This window comes from Protopterus annectens, chromosome 5.part0 (genome assembly GCF_019279795.1).
Source record: "Protopterus annectens isolate FY-2018-M chromosome 5.part0, PAN1.0, whole genome shotgun sequence".
Taxonomy (NCBI): Eukaryota; Metazoa; Chordata; order Ceratodontiformes; family Protopteridae; genus Protopterus; species Protopterus annectens.
The window spans coordinates 1,862,449,169-1,862,472,636 of NC_056735.1; the positions used below are offsets into that span (position 1 = coordinate 1,862,449,169).

The 23,468-nt window shown below is 38.4% G+C and overlaps 1 protein-coding gene across 5 annotated transcripts in view; it reads right to left on the reverse strand.

Moving 5' to 3' along the window:
• ELF1 (E74 like ETS transcription factor 1) overlaps window positions 1–23,468 on the reverse strand; it is a 960,524-nt gene that overhangs the window by 299,129 nt on the left and 637,927 nt on the right. For all 5 annotated transcript variants that reach the window (XM_044071689.1, XM_044071693.1, XM_044071690.1 and 2 more), the window contains one exon: window positions 17,318–17,519. In XM_044071689.1, coding sequence (XP_043927624.1) covers window positions 17,318–17,519 — 202 coding nt within the window. The remainder of the gene's footprint in view (window positions 1–17,317; window positions 17,520–23,468) is intronic.

Below are 23,468 nucleotides of genomic sequence, written 5' to 3' on the forward strand. Positions count from 1 at the left end.
TATCTTAAACGTGTAACTCAGTAGTGAGAGAGTTGTTGTTTGTCTTTTCGACTTTTCCCGGTTAGGGGTCGCCACAGCGGAACTCCGGTCCGCTAATGATTGGTAGTCAATTTTGTATGGTGCCAAGCTGCCAGCCTGACGCCCAACCTTCAGCGAAGGCACTCCCATTCACACATGTCTTTCGGAGGCCACTCGACCGCGGGGAGGACATGCAGACTCCGCACAGAAGGCATTCCAGCCGAGAATCGAACAAGAGAACCTCTTGCTGTGAGGCAACAACGATACCACTGTACCACCGCAGATGCATACTGAGAGGGTAAATGTGTTAAATAAGCACGGTAATACTTTATTAAGTATTCGCTTTTGTTGACTGGGAAAGTTTGAATGGACCATAAAAACTTTTTAGTGCAAGCCCAAAAGAAAATCTCCAATGTGCAGTAAAAGAAAACAGAAATGCATTCTAACAAAAAAAAATATACCACAAAACCTATTGATTACAGTTCAGGAAAAACTAAACAGTGCTCACCTGTGGGGTGGCAAATGAAAACTGATACCAGACAGTACATTTCTACTATAACTTTTACACACTGCACATCACTTTGATTCATATACAGCATAAGAACAGAAAAAAGGATCTGGTGGAAAAAAATGAGAAACTTGCACAACCAGTAATGTCATGCCATCACACTAAAAGCATTATGTTCAGAAATTGTGTGGCAGTGGTGGTTAGGTGAACAGCATACCTCTCAACCTCTTTGTGCAAGAAATTTGAACAGAGCCAAAAATAATGGGGTGGAGGGTGGGCAATGGGCCAAAAATAGGGACTGTTTTTAAATTTTTATCTTAGAAAGTTGATAGAATAATGTGTTTTGCATTAACATGCATTTTCAGAAGGATATGAAGCCTGAAACTCAAATGTTTCATTATTTAGTGGCCTCTATTCTCAGTGATTTGTTAGAAAACGACAAATTTTATGAGGAAAGCTCCTAAAATAGGAAGCAAAAATCTGGGCAGTTGGGAGCTACAGTGGATATATAAAAAGTGTACACACCCCTGTTAAAATGCCAGTTTTTGTGATATAAAATAAACCATTTCAAACTTTTGAAAATCAAAACAAATCTGTTAGGGGAAAAAAAATTAAAAAATATACAATAAGCTGGTTGCATAAGTGTGCACACCCTTAAACTAAGACTTTGTTGAAGCACCTTCTGATTTAATTACAGCATTCAGTCTTCTTGGGTACACACCTGCCATCAATTAAAGAGACTCTGATCAACCCCAAATAAAGTTCAGCTGTCCTAGTAGGATTTTGCTGTCATTTACTCAGTTGCCTGCTACAGCAAAAGCCATGGTTCGCAGAGAGCTTACAAAGCATCAAAGGGATCTCATTGTTGAGAGGTATCAGTCAGGAGAAGAGTACAAAAAAATTGCACAGCATTGGATATACCATGGAACACAGTGAAGACCATCATCAAAAAGAGGAGAAAATATGGGACAACAGTGACATTGCAAAGAACTGCACATCCCTCCAAAATTGATGAAAAGACGAGACAAAAACTGGTCAGGGAGGCTGCCAAGAGACCTACAGCAACACTGAAGGAGCTGCAAAAATTTCTGGCAAGTACTGGTTGTGTACTATATGCGACAATTTCTCGTATTCTCCATATGTCTGGCCTATGGGGTAGGGTTGCAAGATGGAAGCCTTTTCTTACACACAAAAAAAACCCATCCAGGCCTGGCTAAAATTTGCAAAACAATACATAGTCTCCCAAAAGCATCTAGGAAAATGTGTTATGGTCTGATGAGACCAAGGGTGAACTTTTTGGCCGCAATTCCAAAAAAGTATGTTTGGCACAAAAACAACATTTCGTATCACCAAAAGAACACCATCCCCACCGTGAAGCATGGTGGTGGCAGTATCATGCTTTGGGGTTGCTTTTCTTCAGCTGGAACTGTGGCTTTAGTCAAGGTGGAGGGATTTATTAACAGTTCCAAATACCAGTCACTTTTGGCCCAAAACCTTCAAGCATCTGATAGAAAGCTGAAGATGAGGAGGAATTTCACCTTTCAACATGACAATGATCCCAAGCATACATAAAAATTAAAAGAATGGCTTCACCAGAAGAAAATTAAAGTTTTGGAATGGCTCAGCCAGAGCCCAGACCTAAACCCAATGGAAAATATGTGGGGTGACCTGAAGAGGGCTGTGCACAAGAGATACCCATGCAATCTGACAGATCTGGAACGCTTTTGCAAGGAAGAGTGGGCAAATATTGCCAAGTCAAGACGTGCCATGCTAATAGACTCCTACCCAAGAAGGCTGAATGCTGTCATTAAATCAAAAGATGCTTCAACAAAGTAATAGTTTAAGGGTGTGCACACTTATGCAACCAGATTAGTTTTTTTTATATTTCTCCCAACAGATTTGTTTTTCAATTGAATTGTACAGATTATAGGTCACATTAAAGGAGCGAAAAGTTTTGAAATTATTTATTGTGGTCTCATTTTTTATATCACAAAACCTGGCATTTTAACAGGGGTGTGTACACTTTTTATATCCACTGTATGAAGAACAGTGCGTTCGTCCTACCATTCAAAGAGCTTGCAATATTTGAACAGGGAATTCCACGCCCAGCCAGAATGTATCAATTTTCCTAATAAAATTAAATGCAACATATATTTCAACCCAAATCAATATAGGATCATTCATAAATTTAGTACACTAGAATATCTTTCTGGAATAGGAAATAACGAACTAGCTACCCACAACTAGGCAAGAGAAAAATAAAAGCTGGACGTTTAAATTAAGCAAAATGGATGGTGAAAAATAAGTCAGCGTCATCCCTGTTCTGCATTTGCCAACTCTTTCATGAAGGTCACTTACTATTTATAATGGCAGCCCTTGCTGTTGCAATATTTGAGAGGCCTGTTTTATACACAATAAAACTAATGATTTACAGTTAACGGCCTGGCAGACAGTGTTTGAACAATACTTCTGCAGTAGGCACGAGAGGTCTGCTGCCGGGACTACCTACAGGGCACGGGGCACTAGGCACTATCAAATGTCTCACTAGGGTAAAGACGGTCAGAAATTTGTTTAGAAAATTACACGTTTTTGTCTCGCATTACCATTCCAAGTTAAAAACTCAGTTTCAGCACCTGTTGCGTGTATTGCCATCAGACAAGTAAGACAAAACAAGCCGTTAGAAAGTACTACAGAAAAAGCTGACACCAAATCTGGATAACAAAGGTGGCAATAGAGACGAGCATTTTTTGTTCTGAAGTAACCATGACAAGGTACCTCTTAACATACAGTTAAGAGCCACAAAAAGCAAGGAAAAATAACGTGGTTAACCTTTATCACTATAAATTTAGGAAAAGAATCCTTTAGCTTTGGCTGCCCACTCTCTCTCAGGTAGCACTTTCCACATCCAATTTCTTCACTTCCGCATATTCACCCACTTGTCAAGCTTCCTGTAATCATACCCTGTCCTAACAGCATGCACGCCTCTTCACGGGCGTCACACCGGCACAGCGTTTACTGTTATCTGTTGCAATTCACCTCCCAAAATACATACATAAATAATAAAATACAGTCCACTGTTAGAAGACTGTTGTCTTGTGATATAGTCACGTAGACGTAGTGTGCTGTTACAGTTAACGTGGACAACAGGTTAAAACAGTGCATATACAAACAAATGCAGTTAGCCCAAACTCTACTGCTACGCATGGAAAACATTATATAAATTAGGAAAATGCATGCTTTACACATTTAACCCCTGCTTTCTGAATAACATGTAAACTATTTATATAATTGTGCAACAGAAATGTACAACAAGCACTGCATGTGTGTACATGTAATAGGTGATTATTGTCATTATCAACGAATACTCAGTCATTACACTCATTTCATACCTGCTTTAATTAATAACTCCAACGGGTTCCGTACCGGGAAAAGTGTTGTCGTCGCCATTTTCCACTACTTTTGGGCTTTCCAAGCCCCCTATCCTTCCAAAGTTAAAATCCGGAAATCTATTTTAATACAAATCCTTAGCATATGAGTTGGTGGTGCAATAAATGATTGACCATATAAGTAACTTATCACTGCTTTCCTTCTGATTCTATAAATGAAGCGGATTTAGGATTTCCTTCTATTTGTTGCAGATCCCAAAATACCTGTTAAAGAACTCAGAAAGCATTTGTTTTCTCGGTGTGCACTGAACTATTCAACAACCCCGCTGAGGATGCAGGAATGGATGTGCCCAATGTTTTTCTACACTTCCTGGATAAAGGTCGGTCCATGTGGCCGGTCAAAGCAAACTTACTTCCTGGAGGGGCGGAATTTTGGAGTCCCTCCCCATCATCCTCCGTGTGTTTACCACCAGCAGTCCAAAAGGGGTTGACAAGCTGAAATGTTTTTCTGTTGACTGGGGGGGGGGGGGTGTTGGCAAAGTGGCTAGACGTTAAGGCCGTGGTGGTGGCCGTATACCTTTCTGTTGTCTCACGATTTTGCCTAATATTTTTACCCTGATCCTTGTAATTTTTTTTGATTTTGTGATAAATCACTTGAGGACAACAGTCAGTCAGTCTATAATACCAGACATTAACATTTAAAGCTATTGTTCAGAAAGTGTACTTTGAAGCAAACCCTGTTGTATTAACCTTTTAAATGAATTAAGTGTAACATTAATTGCCCCCGCAATACCGTTCCATTTCCCCCAATCTTTGGCTTTGTCAGTGATTGTTGAGCAAAGTTCAGTAATAGGTGTGACAGTGTATAGTTAATGGTCAGTATGTACTGTAACGTTCTCCTGTAGGCAGACATCAGATACATGGGCTACGATGTAACTAAGAAACCACTGAAATGTTATGGAGAAAGAGGTACTGCAGTATTTTATATTTTATCGGGACACTTCGTTCAGAGTCAGGATAGTATCACCTGAAAACAGTCCGAGTGGGATCCTCCAACTGTTACCAGACAAGTGATATTTATTTCAGACTGTGCTGTTGAAAAGACTGCAGTACAAATCACAGTGACATGCTATAGCAGCTGTAGCCAGAATTTTTAGAATTGCATACCAACTTGTGCCCCCCCCCCCCCAAACGTGCACAGATACTCTCTCTCTCTCTATATATATATATCTTTAGAACTAGGCTGTCTAAATTAGCTTCTCTGCATTCTTCGCAAAGGATATTTCTTGCTTCTCTCGAAATGATTGCACAATCGTGCAGTTCAAGGCATACCAGAAAGAACATGATAATTCAGAACTACAAAAAAAAAAGCACACTTCAAGGTCAAGGTTAACTTTATTCTGTTCTGAGCTAGCCATCCAGTAGTGTGAACACTGACGCTCGGTTATGGTCACTGTCAATATGGCAACCCGACCCATATACAAAATTGGAAGGGGAGGATGATGCCCAATTGCCCATGCCTACACAGTTTGTACTATTTCTCACTGTTTGCGCTGTCGTGCTTATAGCTACGATGTACTTCTCAAACTGTTCTGGAAAATCATACTGGCAAATGTACAGATTTTCACAGAATGTCCAGATTTTTGCCTCCCATTTTTAGTCTGTTCCTCACAAAATTTTTTTTTTTTTTGGCAAATCAGTGAGGATACAAGCCACTAAATAATGGCATATGTTTGAGTTTCAGACTTCTTATCCTTCAGATTTTTTTGACAAACACAACAAACCTTTTATAAGAGCAATATTCTGGGGCCTTTGCCCGTTCCCTATTATTTTAAGCTTTTTTGTACAGATTTCTTGCCCTAAGTGGTTGAGAGGTGTGCATAGTGGTATTGGGAAACTACTGTTGGTGGCTCAATTGCAAATATATTGGATGGCTGCATTTTTAATAGGTGAAGTAGAAGATTTTTGCACACAAAGAGTTCAGGGTGCAGTTATATCAAAAGACAACGTCCCAAAGCACTGTGGTGTCAGCCAGTGGAAACACTGCATTTTTTGATACTTGGCATCTTAATTTCTTTACTCACGAATTCTGGACAAAGCCAAAAATGATAGGGGGAAAAAGGCTCAAAATTAAGGGCAATTTTAAAATATTACACTAATCCACTTAAAGGCTTAACAGAACAACAGTTTTGGGCTCAACATACATTTTCTGAGCAATAAGAATTTTGAAACTGTAGTGCATGGCATTGTTGACTGAGTGTAATCTTCAGTGCTTTAGCAGAAATAAAATATGAGACAGGGCAAACATCTGGGAGGTTCTGGAAAATTAGGTATTGTTCAGAGGTGTTCTTACCATGTATCATGGTACAATTAAAATAATTGATGTTTTCTTCATAATTTGTCATATCTCAGTTTAATACTTTAATAATCAAGACATTACAGGAAGGTTGTGGACTGAGACCCCAAGTAGTTTTGAAAGAAAATTGAGGATAGTATGTGGGTGACATGAACTGATAGAATGAACCATTTTGCAGGTGTTGTATGTTAAAGTAAGCTGTAGAAATATTTGGATATCAGACAGCTGTCAGCACTGATATATATTACATTACTCATAGGATAAATGTGACAACTTTTTAAAAACATGCAACTCCTAAAACAAAGTCATTCTTCAAGTCATGTCTCAGTGATGGCTACAGTTGGCTTTTTCATGAGATGAAAAACTACATACTGATGAATTATGAAACTTGTGTGCTTTTAAAGTTTCAGTTTACTTTGTAGTGTACTGTCTGGCTTTCTGACTGTATCTTTCTTCCTTCTTTCTTCCACTTGTTGCCTTGATGGCCACTTGGTCTTCTGTATAAAAATCTGCTGTTTTCCACCTATTTGCAAAAAGGTAATGCAGTCTATGCAGCTGCCAAAATTCTGGATTTAATGGCATCTATGTTGATGGAGACCTGGATATGCAGAGATAAGCTGAGTGCCTTCTGTTATGCGGATCTCTCTAGGGAAATGATAAGGAATTTCCAGTGATTCTTTACTCCTTGATGGCCAGACAAGTCATGCGAACAGCAAGAAGAAATTAAGGGGGATGAATTAACAGTGGCCCTGAAAGCCATCCATGGAGAGTCGAAGGAGGTGAGGGAAGACGCTTTCCATACAATTTTTGGCAATGTCCTACCCATTTCATAGGCAAATTTTGGCATCAATGTTTAGCATGCAGGAAGCCAAATCACCCAGCAAGGGTTTGCTTCAGGCTTGCAGGTCACCAAAACAAGGGGTCTCAGTCACCCTAGTTGGAGTGAGGCAACCCCACTTTTTGTCTCTACAGCAATACAAGGGGATGTTTTAAGTGAGTGGCTAAAAGGCTACCCAGTCTGGAATGCAGTGGCATAATTAACTGGGTCTGCTGCTTTTTTCATTGGCAAGAAATGCTGGGAGAAGAGGGAAGGGGGATAGTATGCAGAATGCATTGATATAACTGGTTGGAGAAAGCATTGGCCATTCAGGATTTCCTGCAAGGGTGAAGGAATTAAAAGAGGGTAGGAGTTGGTGGTTCTTATTAAATGCAATAAGATCCAACCCCAGGTGCCTCCATCTTCTTGTGACCTGAAAAAATATGCCATTTGTGCTTAGTTTTCACACTTCTTCTCAGATGGTTTACCAGAACAATTGTGGCTGCTGCCAATATGCACTTCTAGGAAGTGTATGTTGCTGATTGCAACATTATAGACTTTCATGATTAGCCTGCAAAGTGAATGGACATAACCTCCCACCACCTATTTGTAGATGACATGGGGGAGTGAAATAGCTGTCTGAGTGCAAGATGTTACCCTTCTTTATTTTTTTTTTTTTTTAATGCCCTGGAAAGTATGGCCAAAAAGAAATTCCTTATCCAGATAGTATTTGAAAGCTGCTTCTTTGCTTCATCAGGTAGGGGCTGAGTTTTTAACCAAGCATGCTTTTAATAACTGTGCTCAAAGCTGCTTCCCTGGCAGAAGGTCCACTTTATCATACCCACACAACACTTTTTGATGTGTTTGCTCACCCTAAATGCTATTAGTGTCCATCTGGTGATTCAGCCTGAGTCATGTTCTAAGTCTGCTTTAGGATGGTTCTGCAATATCATGCAGGATGAGGCTGACAACTTTCATCCCCAAAACCTTCATTTCAGTCCTATCTAGAGTCCTGCTTTCTCTACGGCTCGGCAAAGTATTCAAAGCAGGACCCATTTTAAATCTTTAGCTGAATTCATGGAGACCACACTTAGGTTGGCAGCTAGATTCTAGCATAGGTGCTTGCATCACTCCTGCATCCTATAAGATTTATCCAGCTTCTTAGATGCTGAAGGCTGACAGTCTGGTTTAAGAGATGCAGCCAAAAACATATGTGAACATCTGGTTAACTGGAGGAACATCTGAGAACATGGGCTTCTTGCACCCCAGACATTCAAAGTATATTTTTGTTCAGTAGTCAGATTCTTGCTTTCTCTATTGCTTGGCAAGGTGTTCAAAACAGTAGCCATTTTATACCCTCTAGCTGCATGCAGATAGACCATGGTTGGCTCAGCAACCAAATTCTTGTAGACGTGCTCATGCTGGACCTACACTCAGTCTTATAAAATGTTGGGGATGGAATTCCAGTTCAAGAGATGCAGCCTCAAAAACTTATCTGAATGTCTGGTTAACTGAGGGAATGGCTTAGGGCTTGGATTCCTCACATCCTAGAAGCTCAAAAGTATCTTTTTTGTTCCTTAGTTGACCCCCCCCTTAAAAAATGTTCTCTCAATAAATACAGTGTTTCACCAAATCAATATTCTCTGAAGGAGACCACAAGGAAATGGAATTCTCATCATCATCACTATAATCACCATTTTTCACAGGGTGCTCAGTTTGAGCTAATAAGTGAGGTCCTTATCCTCCTCTACTACACTGGAATATGAAGACAGTTCTGGGATGGGATCTGTCTTCCTTTTCTGTTGTGGTATTCTACAGGTGGAAGAAAAGAGTTGGACTCCAGGGCCAAAAAGAATGTATGCACAGCAGCCACATATTCTTTTGTAAAATGCACGTAATGAAAGGAAGTAAGATTATAACTGCAGATGTCTACCAAACATATGTTACAAGATACACATCAAAACCAATGACATCATAGCCATGAGAAAAGCAGTGGCTAGAGGGAAAGACAGAATGATGCACCAGGTTGAAAACCTAACAAAAGAGTAAAAACAGGAAGCTAACATAATTTGCACATAAAGAGTAGATAGGGGACTTTGTGATTAACTGAGGGCGCATGGGAGCCAGTGTCTGGTTGTGGTGCAGCTGCTAATTCTTTAGGGGCCTATCTAGGGCTTGAAGCAAGCAGCCCATTACTTGTGCCCATCAAATCCATGACAAGTGGCATTGGAGATAAATTAATACCCTGGGATCTGAGCATTCAAACCTGCGCCTCACTGGATCCTATGCTTGCAGACCTGAGTAGTACTGGTGAGGTCACTAAGTCCACACAAAGCCAGTCCATTTCCTTTGTTCCAAATTCTTGATTGTGCTTCTTGTATTCCTTTAACTTTTTGGGTCCTTTTAAGGGAATGAATTCTGGACACTGGACCAAGCATCTGCTCACACTTGGGAGGAAATATCAGTGTTAGAGTAACCAGTCATCTAGAATCTAAAAAAATCTTAAGGCTTCTAACTCTTCTACATTGCTCACAATTTAATACATGAAACTACCCAAAGCAAAACATTCACTGGAGATAATAATCTTTAGAAGGAATTTGTCTGCTTCAGGCACATTTGTTAGTTACTCAAGGTTATGTCTTCCAAAATGACCCCACAAAATGTAGTCACTCAACTAGTGAGTACAGTTTAAAAACAAGGAAAAGGCAAGAATCAATGTTACTTATTCTGAAAGAATTCTAGTAATGAAACCAATCAACAAACCTGCCCATCATGTTGCATGATACTGAGCACAAAACTATACCTTTAACTGTAAAAAAATGATACTAAGGTGCATGGTTGCTCTCCCTTTATATTTGAATTTCTGTGTGATGCTCTGATTATGGGAGGTAAAATATTTTTAGGAGACAGGGTGTAAGTACTGCCTTGATGTATTATTAAATTAATAACAAATGTCCACGTATGACACTTTCTGTTATTTCGAATATGTCTGCAGCAGTGATGTCTGGAAAGAACATTTGTTTAAATAAATAATCACCACCTTAGTCTTTCACTGACATTTATTAGCTGTTCACAGTCAGTTCCTCAGCTAAAGCTGGCTTTTTCAGTTTGAAATCATGTCAGCTTCAGTGAGTGGAATGCTGTGCCAAAATCGCTAGACACTTAAATCTCAGAGATGTACCAGTCAGAGCTGTCCTTAAGCCTACATGAATATTCACAACCATAGAGAAGACTATAATAACCAATGACAGAAGCAGTGGACAAATCAACATTGCATATTAGAAGTATTAGTTCTTTACAAAGCTATAATAAGTATTGCTTGAACTCCTATGGAGGCATTTTTCATAAAAAGCCAGGGAGCTACATAAGGAATCTTCTGTGAGCTCCCACAGTCAATCCTGGGAGCACAGACTGATAACAATGCTCTTGGTTGGGTAGACAGCTGAACTTGGAATCAAACCCCAGAAAAGTCATTTTTAAATATCAGAGCAGCTTCACGGGTAAGAGTTAAACAATGGATTCAGCTGTGAAAATAAAGTATATGCTATGTTTTTATCATTTTAACATAGTTAAGAATTTCAGATGATGATAAAGGCTGGAGAAAGATTTACTAATGTGACACTATGGGATTTAGGACTGGGTTTGGACTTACTGATTTTTTAAATATTATAGATGGTCTGACCCAGCCCTGTGGTACAGAGAGAGTAAGTTCCATTAACAGCTCAAGCTCTGGGAGAGTTGAGTGGGAAGATGGGAGGAATGGCTGCGGCAGGCTCACAGGAGACAGGAGGTGGTTGCAGTTTGCAATCTGAATGACACCTACAGGGAGCACTAGGTGTTACACCCACTGAGCATGGACCAACTGAGCATACACTGCCTCTGTGCAGCCACACAGTGGTTGGGGAAAGTCAGTGTGAAGAGGGATGCTTCCCACAGCAGGAAGCACACATTGTTACTCAAAGCGCTACTGCAATGGCGGACGCTTCAGTGAGAAAGGGGTAAACCACTCTATCAGATCTCTGTACCATCAAACTCTCACCACAGGGGAAAAAGTGGGCTGACTAGACACCTCAGGCAGGAACAAATGGTTTGTAGGAGTCAAGCCCATGCCAGTGATGCCTGGCTCTCAATCTCAACTGAATGAATTGGCCAATTGGGCACAGATAGAGAAGCCTGGTAGAAGAAAAATAGAAATTACAGATGGTATAGAAGAAAAAGAGATAAAGTGTATATTTTTGTAAATTACACCAATACTTTAAAAGGTGAAGTATATGGGATGGGGCAGAAATTGTTACAACTGGTTGACTGCATTGTAGGAATTGGCTAATGTTTAGCAGATTGTATTCACTAGCAAATACAGAGCATCTCACTTATTAAATGCAATCCCAAACGAACAATATGCAATTTAAGGAAACAGATAACAAAAGCAAAGCTGAAAAGAGGCCTGTTCATGTCATACCACATGACCCAGATATAGACAAGCAATGAAAGAAAGCAATAAGGACTGGAGTAGTGGAATCCATGTGGTGATGTGTAAACATGAAAAAAATAGAATATGTTTAAATTTGCAGCTGCTAAGACATCAACTAAAATATTATTGGAGGTCATGGGCATCCCATCTCTACAAGGACATGGGTACAATGGAATTAGTTCAGTGGAGGGCAGTGAAAGTAGCACACAGCAAGCATCAGAAAATCCTAAGAGATTTTTTAAAGGTAATTAAAAGAGCTTAATATGCACCTGCTGGTCTTTTATACTAATGGATGTCTAGTCTCCAGAAACAGTAAGTAATGAAAGAATTATCCTTTTCTCTCCAGGTTACCCACTGACAACCTGAACTTGTTCTCAATTGTGGGACTTTGGCAGGCGTCCAAACACTACACTCACAGGCTAGATCACTTTCTTCTAATGTTAATTTATAGAGCTCTTCTATGTTTCTTCCCCAGTAACTTGTATTACAATGTCTGAATTAGGAATGCGCTAAGCAAGTCTGAAAATATTAATTATTCAGCACTGTTTTCATATGGTATCATGCTAAAAGCAGAAGGATAAGACTCAATGAATGTATGTATTTGTCTGGAAAGCTCTAGCTAAAGAAGAATGTCTTACGACAAATCTTGATTAATTCAAGTCCATATCAGTGTATGTGTTTTTTTTGGTCGATACTGTACATGCACTTTCTTTTTATAGAAAGGCCAAAAAACTTTTTTGATGCCCAGATGAAATTCATTCTTACAAGAGTCTAATAACTCACACTTCACAACAACAACTACAATGATATGAAAGGCTGGTCCTTTACAGGCATGACCTGAGGCAGACGATCAATGAAAAATGCAATCCGTATGTGAAATTTAGAATATCTGTTCATCCAGCATGTTTTGGGGAGGTATCAGCATGTTTTGGGACGTGAGAAAGAAACTAGAGTACCTGGTAAAAAAGTCAAGCAGACACAGGGAGGATATATAAACTCCACACAAACATTGATTGGAGGATAGGACTGAACCCCAAGCCCTGCAATTGTGAGGAAGAAAACATAATTATTAAGCTTTCTTGAATATGAGGAAGTTCTGTTATAAAAATACTTTTATTAGAATTGCTGTGAAAGAGCTTACGACTATTGTGATTTTAACTGGATGTATGCCAGTTTGATAAACAGCCTGTAATTCTGGCATTCTTTACAGAAGCTTTTACTATGATACAGAATTAAATCTTTAATTATCAAGAATTGCATACATCCTGTCATAGATGCATTTACAAATACACACAGTTTATAGATGTATCACACACAATTGCTTTGTGAGCAAACTTTTATTTCCTTTCCTCATTGAAACGTGTCAAGATATAAACAGTAGTAACTGTAACTATTAGATGTATGCAGTTGCTCACATGTACAGTCGTACATAATACCACTAAAGAAAGCTTATGTAGAACTATTATATGCTGATGTGCCTGAATATCATTTCAAAGACAACTGCAATGCAAATACTAAATCTAAGCTCTCAGACATGTTATGCAACTCTGTGACAGCAAGCTGTCTGGCTGATGTTTATTTAACAGTAAGTAAGCACAGCAAAAGTAAAGTGTAACTAGGAAGTGGAATACGTAGGCTCAGTCACTGCTTGTTGCTAGATGTGACATCTGATGGGGTGAAAGATGTTGAGAAAACAAAGGTAATGCAATAAAAGCTCATACTGTTGCAGTGAAATGAGAAATACCTCACCTCAAATGCATATTTCCCTGCCTACTGGATAAGCTCCCAATCTTTATTTACCTGACAGTTTGCACACAAGATTACAGCTACGGGCTGTTGATAAGCCTCATTCTGTAGTCCAGCTTGGTTAATTCCACCTCCATTCACCCGCTGTGTAACTTTTTGTTCCAAGGTGGAGTCTGAAGAATGTCCATGTCATTCAGCCCTGCCTTGGTTACCAAATATTAAACTTCAGACTGTTCCTTCTCCCATTTGTTTGTCTCTTAGGCATACTTTAATTTTGTCACCATTTCTGACTCTTCAGCTTCCTCAGTATGATTATACTAACCTCTGTTAAAATATAATCCCTCAGGTTGTTTCTGAACCAACTACTTTTCACTACCTGAATTTGTGTCTTTCGGCTTTTCCCGGTTAGGGGTCGCCACAGCGAAACTCCGGTCCACTAATGATTGGTAATGGATTTTTACTTACCGGGTTACCAGCCCTGACGCACAACCTTCAATGAAGGCATGCCCCATTCACGTATGCCTCCACACAGAAGACGCTCTAGCTGAGAATCGAACGGGACAACGTCTTGCTATGAGGCGACAATGCTACCGCAGCACCACCACCGTGAAAGAAAATATATATATATGGATAATACATTTGTAGGGGCAGCAAATGGGTGGAATCAGAAGAAGCTGAGAATTCAGATGAATGGGAAAACAGTGAACAGCTTCAAGTATCTAGTAGGAGCGGTTGAGGAGAAGGGAAGTCTGAATGAGGAGGTCAAAGCTAAAATAAGAGGATCTGCATCCAACTGGCACAGAATGTTATATGTAGTACATGAAAGAAGAATGCCAAAGAAGTTGAGAAGTGACCAGTACAACTTGGGCAGTAAAGGCAGAGTAGTTGAAGAAGCTAGTAGAGGTGATGCAAATGAAGTGCCTGAGGTAAGTGGTAAGATTCACACTGTGGGACAGATGAATAAATGAAGACATCAGAGCAGAAGCCAAAGTAGCTCCAATTTCAGAAAAGGTCAAAGCGAACAGATTACAGTGGTTCAAGCATGTGTGCAGAAAAGCAGAAAACAATCCAGTGAAGAAGATATGGGACAGACAGAAAAAAGGCAAGGTGAAATGAGGGCATCTAGCAAAGAGGTGGATGGATTGTGTGAGAGAAGACCTGTGACTGTCAGGCATGTCTGTGGAAGAAGGTAGGACAGTGGCATTGAACAGAAAGAGATGGTGACTGTTGACATGACACCATGTAGAAAACCTTCAGACGTAACCTTTACAATGAACATGCGCTGCCCTTTTCCTCATTACCGTCATCCATCAGACTAAGTACATCGCTCTGATATATTAAGCAAACAATCGAACTCCACTTTGTTTCCATTTGTTATTGCCTTGCCATTAATGTGTCTTGAGCTAAAATTCTGTTTACTTGAGAAAGCAGCACCTTTTCATGCCATCTAAGAGGGTCAGGGAAGGTAATTCATCTGTTGGTTGTGTTCTACACCTAGTGCTTTGAGTTCTTGTACTGTAGTGTAACATAAAGAGGTGCTGTCATTCAGAAAGCATGTTAAACCAAGGCTTCATCTGTCTAAGCTGGCAGTCTCTCAGGTGAATGTAAAAGATCTCATGTCATTTACTTAAAAAATAGGGAACTTTCCCCATTTAATATGCTTATCACTTCATGTCTCACCTGTAAATAATACAGATAGACAGATAGAAAATGTCCTCCCACCTCCCAAAAACATGCTGGTTGATTGGCTACTGTAAACTGTGTGTGTGTGTGTGTGTGTGTGTGTGTGTGCGTATATATATATATGTGTGTGTGTGTGTGTGTGTGTGTGTGCACATATGTGTGTATAAAATACAACATTGATCATATTGTAGCTACAAAGGGGTTGTGATGACCAATTCACTTATCAAATTAATAAATTAATACAATAAACATATTTATATATAATGTGTGTACAATATACATTTGTGTGTGTCTGTATATATATATATATATATATATATATATATATATATATATATATATATATATATATATACATTTTCTAAACACTTTACAGTGCAATAGTAGCATGCAATGCATCCACATAGAAACACCATTAAATAAACCTTACAACAAATGAAATATATTAAGTATGCCACAGTTTCAAAGTCACTGTGTTTTACTTAATAAAGCTATGTACAGCTGCTTATCAGACAATGATTAGGCATCATTTTGCATCACAAGTACATCCAGTCAATGCACAGTGGTACAACATAAACTGTCATAAATCTGCACATTAAGCAATTTCCTGCCTGATATATACATATAAAAAAAAAACTAGTAAAGCAGAAATACAAATTACCCAATAGCTGCACTGAAAAAAATATAGGGGCAATAATCCAACAAACTAGTATACTATGCTGTTCCACCAAACATGGGGGGTATGTATATATAACAGCTGTATGAATATGAGTGAAGGATCTTTGAATAATAAGTATACAGCAGGTCCTTAATTTACAATATATACAACTTACTACTTACCAGACTTACCACAGTTGTAGTGTAGCATTTATACATGTTAATTATGTCTACATCATTTTGTTTCATACAACACAGTAGAATATAACAACATTTTTGACTTACAGTGGAGTAAATAGATGGAATCTTTATCATGTCAAGAACTTGCTCCACACTACTGTGTCTCTAGAGAAGAGACTCAAAATTCTATCCTTGCTGAAGTTGGCTATCTTATATAGTCTATATCTATGGCATGTCCTTACATACAATAATAAATATTTCCTCTCAAAGTCTCAACTTTGTAATGGCCATTTTCTCAGTATTTGTCATCAGAACTAAAAAAAAACTAGAATCCCAAGGCAAGACTTTGGGAGAGAACACATTATTATGATAAAAACTGAGGAGTTAAACAAAATAATTCACATGTTCTTATATAGGATCAAGACCTGTATTTTATTTTTTCCCAAGTATTCCCCTGTCAGAAGCACAATGTGGAATGGTAAGGTTCCAAAAGAACTTGGGAAAGATGGAGGAATTGTCAGAAAAAAAATGTCAGTTTAAATTCAATAGCAAGGAATGCAAAAAGTGCATCTAGGCAGCAACATTTATTTACTTATTTATTTAGTTATTTAGTTATTGGGAAAGTCCAACTGAGCAGAGCCCTATTTCCATGGTGGACAGGGAGAAAAGCTCCATTATACAGACATCATGGGCATCATTTGCATTGTTTCATCATTTACAGTCAGTTTCATTCATGAACAACAGTTCCAAAATAATAGGCAGCAGTACACAAATGGAGGCAAAGCAGTGTTAAAGGAAGCTGAAAGGGGCACTTTACAAGTGGACACGTTAGATGACATAACGGTAGCAAGAAATTTAAGAAAGCAGCAAAAGGATGTGGCCAGGGTAATGGGAAGTTCATGACAACACATCTCCACTAGAAAATAGAAAGTTTCTATCTGCCTGTAGAGATGTTTGGTAGGCAATAGCTGCAGCATTATATTTGCCAAACTTATCTTCCAAAGGAAACCTGATGGAGGTTAAGCTAGAAGTGGGTAATGAAATAATACATGGTCTGTGCCAGAAGCCATATGAAGTAAGTAATTCAAGAAATCTTTTTTTTGTATACTCTTTGAGAATGCAAGGGTGAGAGGATATTACAGAAACGTTTACATTTCTTAACAGAATTATCACAGTAAAGAGGCTACATACAAAGCCTTTCAGAGAAAGTTGTAAGAGTTTAACATGACATACAATTTTAGACTGCATTAGACATTCATATGTAAATATTAACAGAGGAAGAATTAGATTTCTGGTTCGGAACAGCCTGTATTTTATGCAGTGAGTAGAAAAAAAAAGCCTGATTTGGTGGCCCAAGTGATCCTTTTATTTTTTAAATGATTTTAAATGAGAGGGGCAGCAAGCTTCTTAAAGTCAGGAATGGTTACATTTCAGTTATGTGTAAAGCATACAATGGTTAATCCAGTATGTATTTCATAAATATTATCTTACAAACCTGGAATTGTGATCTCATCCTCATCCTCATCATAATCATCATCATCATCTTCTATGATCTGCTCTTCAGCAACATCAATTGATCCCTCTGTAATCATACCATGTGGTTCTTGAACACAGGTGAGGCCCGAGTAGTTCTGCAAGAGGTCTACATTGGGGACATGTTCCACAATGACAGCAGGAAAAACAGATGAGTCACCAAGCTACACAAAAGAAAATATAACAGTTACTTAATTTTCCTTGGGCAAATTTACTAGCAATGAAAACTGTTACATTTAAAGAACCAACAAATAAAGCACTGGTCTTTGCATATGAGAGATAAAGCAAGTCTGTCCCCAACATTTTCTGTGGTTCATATGTTTCAAAACCTGTTCCCAGTATTTTTCTGTTGTTCTTAGTTGATCAAATTTAGGCTGTAACCATAATGTGAACAATCTTTGCTATGATTCTTTATACATTTATTCACTGGCATCTTATATCTGACTTTCAGCAAAAGTGCCAGTAATGGCAGTGTAGCTGGCTATCATTTATACTTGTATTTTTGAAGGAAACAAATGAGCACTGCTCATTTCATGTTTGTGTCTTTTGGCTTTTCCCGGTTAGGGGTTGCCACAGCGGAACTCCGGTCCGCTAATGATTGGTAGTGGATTTTTACGCACTGGGTTACCAGCCCTGACGCACAACCTTCAATGAAGGCATGCCCCATTCACGTATGCCTCCACACAGAAGACGCTCTAGCTGAGAATCGAATGGGACAACGTCTTGCTATGAGGCGACAACTTCATATCGGTCGTAAATTAGATCACAAGGATTTGCATATGTGTTCCACTCTGTTAGGCATATATCCAACTGCTAGTTCCTACACCATTTTTTAAATCTTATTTACTTTGTGTATACGATTGTCCTTTCCAGGCCATTGTATAAGTCTGAGTGTCCTTCATCTTCCACTAAGAACTTGCTTCCCTAGCAGTGATCTTACTACTTGGTAAATCAGTCATATACAAATACTGTCATGTTATCGGGGATGTGCCACTGGTTTCTGAGTGTAGCAGTGGCAGCCTTGGGGAAAAATGGGTATGGTCCTTCCCCCTCACACATCACACATGATGAGTACTATAAAAGTGATACCATTCAGAACTACCATAGAAGAGACAGCAGGGTTTTTGCCCCTTTATAAGGACAACATGTGCCATCATCTGATGCTATTATGCATGCATGTGCACTAGTGGATAGGAAACTCATGGAGTGTCTTAATCTGCACAGATGTTCACTCTGCCCTGATCCAAGCTGCAGTCCTCCATGGAAGAAACGAAGAAATGCTGCAGAATACAACAGTCTTCTTTAGTCAGTTGGCCCTCAGTCCATTTGTGAACTAGGCTTAGGCACTGGGAAGAAATCCATCTCCCATCCTAGCAAGCCATCAGACTTCTATAAATGTTTGTTTATGTATCTTATTTTTTAATTAGTTAGGAGTCTGAGTTCTAAAGTATATTTAAGTTGTAAAGAAAGACCTGCTGTGTAACTTAAAAAAATAATAACAATTAATTGTGGTCCTTTTCTTACTGATTCCCAAAGTGTTTCCCTGCATTCAGTTTCAGGGTTGTTTGCCTGCTAACTGGCCTTATCCAGATTCATGTAGGTCATTAAACAGCCATAACATTTTAATGCTTTTGGACAGTTTTGACCCTGGGTAGGTTTTAAAAATTGGTGCCATAAAGGAGGAATGGCTCTTAATCTGTTTAAATTCCCAGTAAATAATGATAGTAGCTAATCACTCCCTTATACACACGTAGCCACACACATGTAATCAGAAATTCTAAGAGATGAAAAAACTCCCAAACTCCCAAACTTTGGGGTTTAGTGACATGTCACCCATCAAGAAAAATGTTTAAAACTTTAAGTAAGATTGTGTTACCTGTCGATTTTTAGTATGTTAAAACTTTTTTTTATTAAAGAAGGTAAATTTATGTAATGCTCCTGTCCCTTTTTATTTAAATAAATGCTTTGGGGGGATATGGGGGTGGCTATAGAGCCCACTGCCATTCACAACAAGGAAAAGTTTGAGAATATCTTACTGTTTAAGCCTCAGCCAAATGCCTAATAAGTGCAAAGGCATTTTATAGCATAATAACACCCACATTTCTTTACAGACTAAGTGATTTTTTGATGCAGAAGTTATGCACACAGAATGCTTCAGCAGACTACAGCATAGGTAAGTCCTCAAGATAAACCATTATACACTTTTATAGGAATCATAATAAAAAAACGCAGAACCACTTGTATACTGCAGAATTATTGACACCCCACTGCTTTTTGCTTTGTAAGTTAAGGTGCATGTATACTTCCAGTTACACACACATTTTTGAATAGGACCAGGCAAATAAGTAAACAAGTAAAGCGTAAGCATACACACAAACTATTAAAAAAATTTAAAATAAAAAAATGGGATAAGCTAGTCTAGTTAAAATTTGGTAAATTTTATAAGAATTATGCTTTAAAATTTACAGGTTTAAACAATTCAGGCTTTTAGAATAACTTCTTTCATTAGGTTAAATGTACATACCAGGAAACATCAATCTTATATCTACAACTATACTTGACCAATCAGCACACAGAAAAGATAACATAAATACATGCATACATACATAAATACACTTAAACTTTTAGTCCTTTCTATTTTAAGGGCACATTTCAAATAATTTACATAATAACCATCAGAATATTAAAAAAAATAAATAAATAACTATTAGAATATCAAGCATTGTCTTAGTTTAAAAGGGCATTAACATCCTTATTTAGCCTTTAGCGAGGGTCTCACACCATTTCTGTAATCTCTCACTGACCTGCTGATTATTATAACTCAGAATGCATGAAAGTTCAAACTGTCCATATATTATCTCTCTCTCTCTCTCTCTCTCTCTATATATATATATATATATATATATATATATATATATATATATTCATTCTAATAAGTTTCCAATGAATTCTCACAACTACCACTTATGATTGCCAGCAGATATTCTCTTAGCTGAATATGAAACAACTGTTTCTATACAGTATGCTAGACATGCACATCACAACATACACTTGCCACATGGTTTTAAAATCATGTTAGCTTGCAATGTCAGAGCTGGAACTGTCGTCTGGCAGAGAAAGGACAGAACTACAGGACCATGCCCACACATCCTGTTATGTAATCCTATGTGCTGAGCCTGAGAAATGACACTTCCCATGGCTTGGATAATGCCCATGACTGGGTGTGATAGTCTGTGTGCCTGAAGAGTGCACTGATACTGTATTACCAGTAGTTTAAAGTGTTATGGAGTAGGACAACCTGTGCCTCACCACTTTGCATCCTGGGCCTATTATAGTCATAAACTGTAATGGCAAACTAGATGTTAGCTACAATGTGTCTATTGCATATGCCTATGGGGGCATCAATTGTCACTGTTTTCTCCCTGTCCCTATACTCCAAGTCACTTTACAGTTGGTACATATCCTCCCACAAGCTGGGGAGCATAGTCACCATCTCCTCAGTGCTTTGTATAGCAACTTCCAAGATGGCTGCACACTGAGAAACAGCTTAATTTCAGCTCTCCCAGTCTGAAAACAGAAAATCAGAAAGGAGAGCCAGTGAATTTGTCGTTTTGGTAAATTTCAGTTACTGGCTAGTAAGTGTACTGCCTGGATGCCTGCAAAGAAGAAATTTAGAAAACCTGAAAGGAAATCAAACACAAAAGATGAGGAGAAAACACTGACTGGGAAGAATCCTGTAGCTGTTCAGTAAAAAGCAGTTCAAGCTCCAGCTTTGGTGCAACACATGACTTCCAGCAATCTAGAGGAAAAAATAAGTCCAATGTACTCAGAGCTGATTAAAATACACAAAACACTGAAGGAGTGTATCAACTCAAATAACAAAAGGCTGGAAAAATGGAAGAGGTTTTAAACAGATATTCAGATGAGCTGATAACATTGAAAAAAATCAGAGGTTGAAATGAAGAAAAGGCTGGCCAAGTATGAGACTGCTCAAGAAGAGATTTTCAAAAAAATGGTAGAATTGGAGGACAAAGAATATAAGAAAACCTGAGATTTTCTGCTGTACTAGAGAAATTGGAAAGAGCAGACAGTATTATTTTTATGAAAGCACAAATAAGCAACTGGACCACCACCACCTCTTTTTGTTTTTTTTTTTTTTTTTGCTTATGCGACCACAGTGAATTATACTGTATCCAAGGGGAAGGATGGTTTTCTTTTAAATGTGAGTCATTAGCCAGGTTTCTGTGATAGCTATGGTGTAAGGAGAGTATAAGGCTTACAAGGCATGAAATTCAATGGTCTTATTGCATATACTGTGGATGTTAAGACTAAAAAAGGAGAGGTTGAGTTTGAAGAAATAGGATTACATACATGAGGGAGGGGTTTACATAAGAGGGATTTGGGTGGTATAATGGTTAAAGTGTTTACCTGCAAACACAAGGTACAGGGTTTGATTCTCACCTTTGAGGGAAATTGGCTAGGATTAAAATAGCCCAAAGGGCGTCTAGTCTAGTATTTACCTATGAACGTATAAAAATATGACTGGTACTCCACAGCAGGAGTTGTTAATTGAAAGGGCACACTGCATGTATGCTCTAAACCTGGCCATGAGAAAGCAGCCAAGACCTCTAATAGTCAAGATGCAATCCTATCAGCAGAAAGAGTTTATTCTGAGAAAGCTGTGGCAGAAGGACAAACTACTAAAAACTGGAGACAGTAGAGTGTTTTAAAATGATTACTCCCTGTATACCAGGCAAAAGAGGAGCAATTTTTTTTCCAGCAATCGTGGAATGTTAAGAGGCAGGTATAAGATTCAAACTGCTGTATCCAGCTATATTCAAAATATTTTTCCTGGAGGGCCAAAATCATTTTTTGATGCAGAACATGTTAAAGAGGAAATATAAAAGTTTGTCCAACAAAAAGTGATCTATCAAACAGAAGGGGACTCTGCCAGTGTAACCTTTTCCAATGTTTCAAAGTAAAATACAAGAGAAACAAAGAAAAACAATGTAGTTGAGTAGAAGAGTCAGGAGTATGTTGGAAATGAACCAGAGACTGAAGTTGGGAGATGGAGGTCAACATAAAGAAAACCAGCAACTCAGAAATTAATGAATAAATGTGGGATTACCAAACATTAATCACATTTGTGAAATATAGATGAACAAGAAAACCTGGAAATATTGGACTTTTTGACTTTGTTAAACTTGTAGGGGACTCCAAAGCATATGCTCTACTTCATGTCCTTGATGTTTGAGAGAACATTAAGGAGAGGGAAAGAGGATGGAAAGAGGTAACTGTAAGTAAAACAATTTTTGTTCTTAACTGTATTTTTATAAAATATGACATATACTTTGTGTTACATAGTAAAGCATTTTCAGTTATTTTTGTGTGTTATGGTGATACTAAAGTAAATGGGTGTCCTTTTCTCCCTCTTTTTTTCTTTCTTCTTGTTTAGTTTTATGCAATGGAGGCACTGCAATGTAAAAAAGGAAGAAGACCTGGGCAAAAACATCTTTACGATAATAGTTTGTAATCTTAAGTTGTTGAGGTGAGAGACATGTAAAATTATACAGATCATGATGTAAGTAAAATTGCTGTGGTTTTTCATACTTTTGCATAGGTGAATGACTGGATTAAGGGTCTTGGCTCAATCTAACAAAGAGTTTTAAGTGGAAGCAAGTAAATAAAAGAACACTGAGCGCAATGAAAAGTTTTCCATTAGCAAATAAATGTTCATGGTACAACATGCAAAGCTTGTAGCTGAAGGCAATGGTGTATCTGGTTCTCATGTTTCTATGGAGAAAATCTGTTAAGAGGGCAATAAAAACAGAATACGTTTTTCTTTCAATAGCTAAAAGATGGACAGATCAGTACTTTAGTGGTTAGCGTTGTCACCTCACAGCAAGAGGTTCTCCAGTTTGATTCTTGGCTGGAGTGCTTTCTGTGTGGAGTCTGCACGTCCTCCCTGCATTTGTGTGGGTTTCCTCTGGGTGTTCTGGTTTCCTCCCACATTCCAAAGACATGCAGTAGTTGGATTGGACACTCTAAATTGGCCCTAGGTGTGAGTGTGTGTGTGTGTGTGTGTGTGTGTGTGTGTGTGTGTGTGTGTGTGT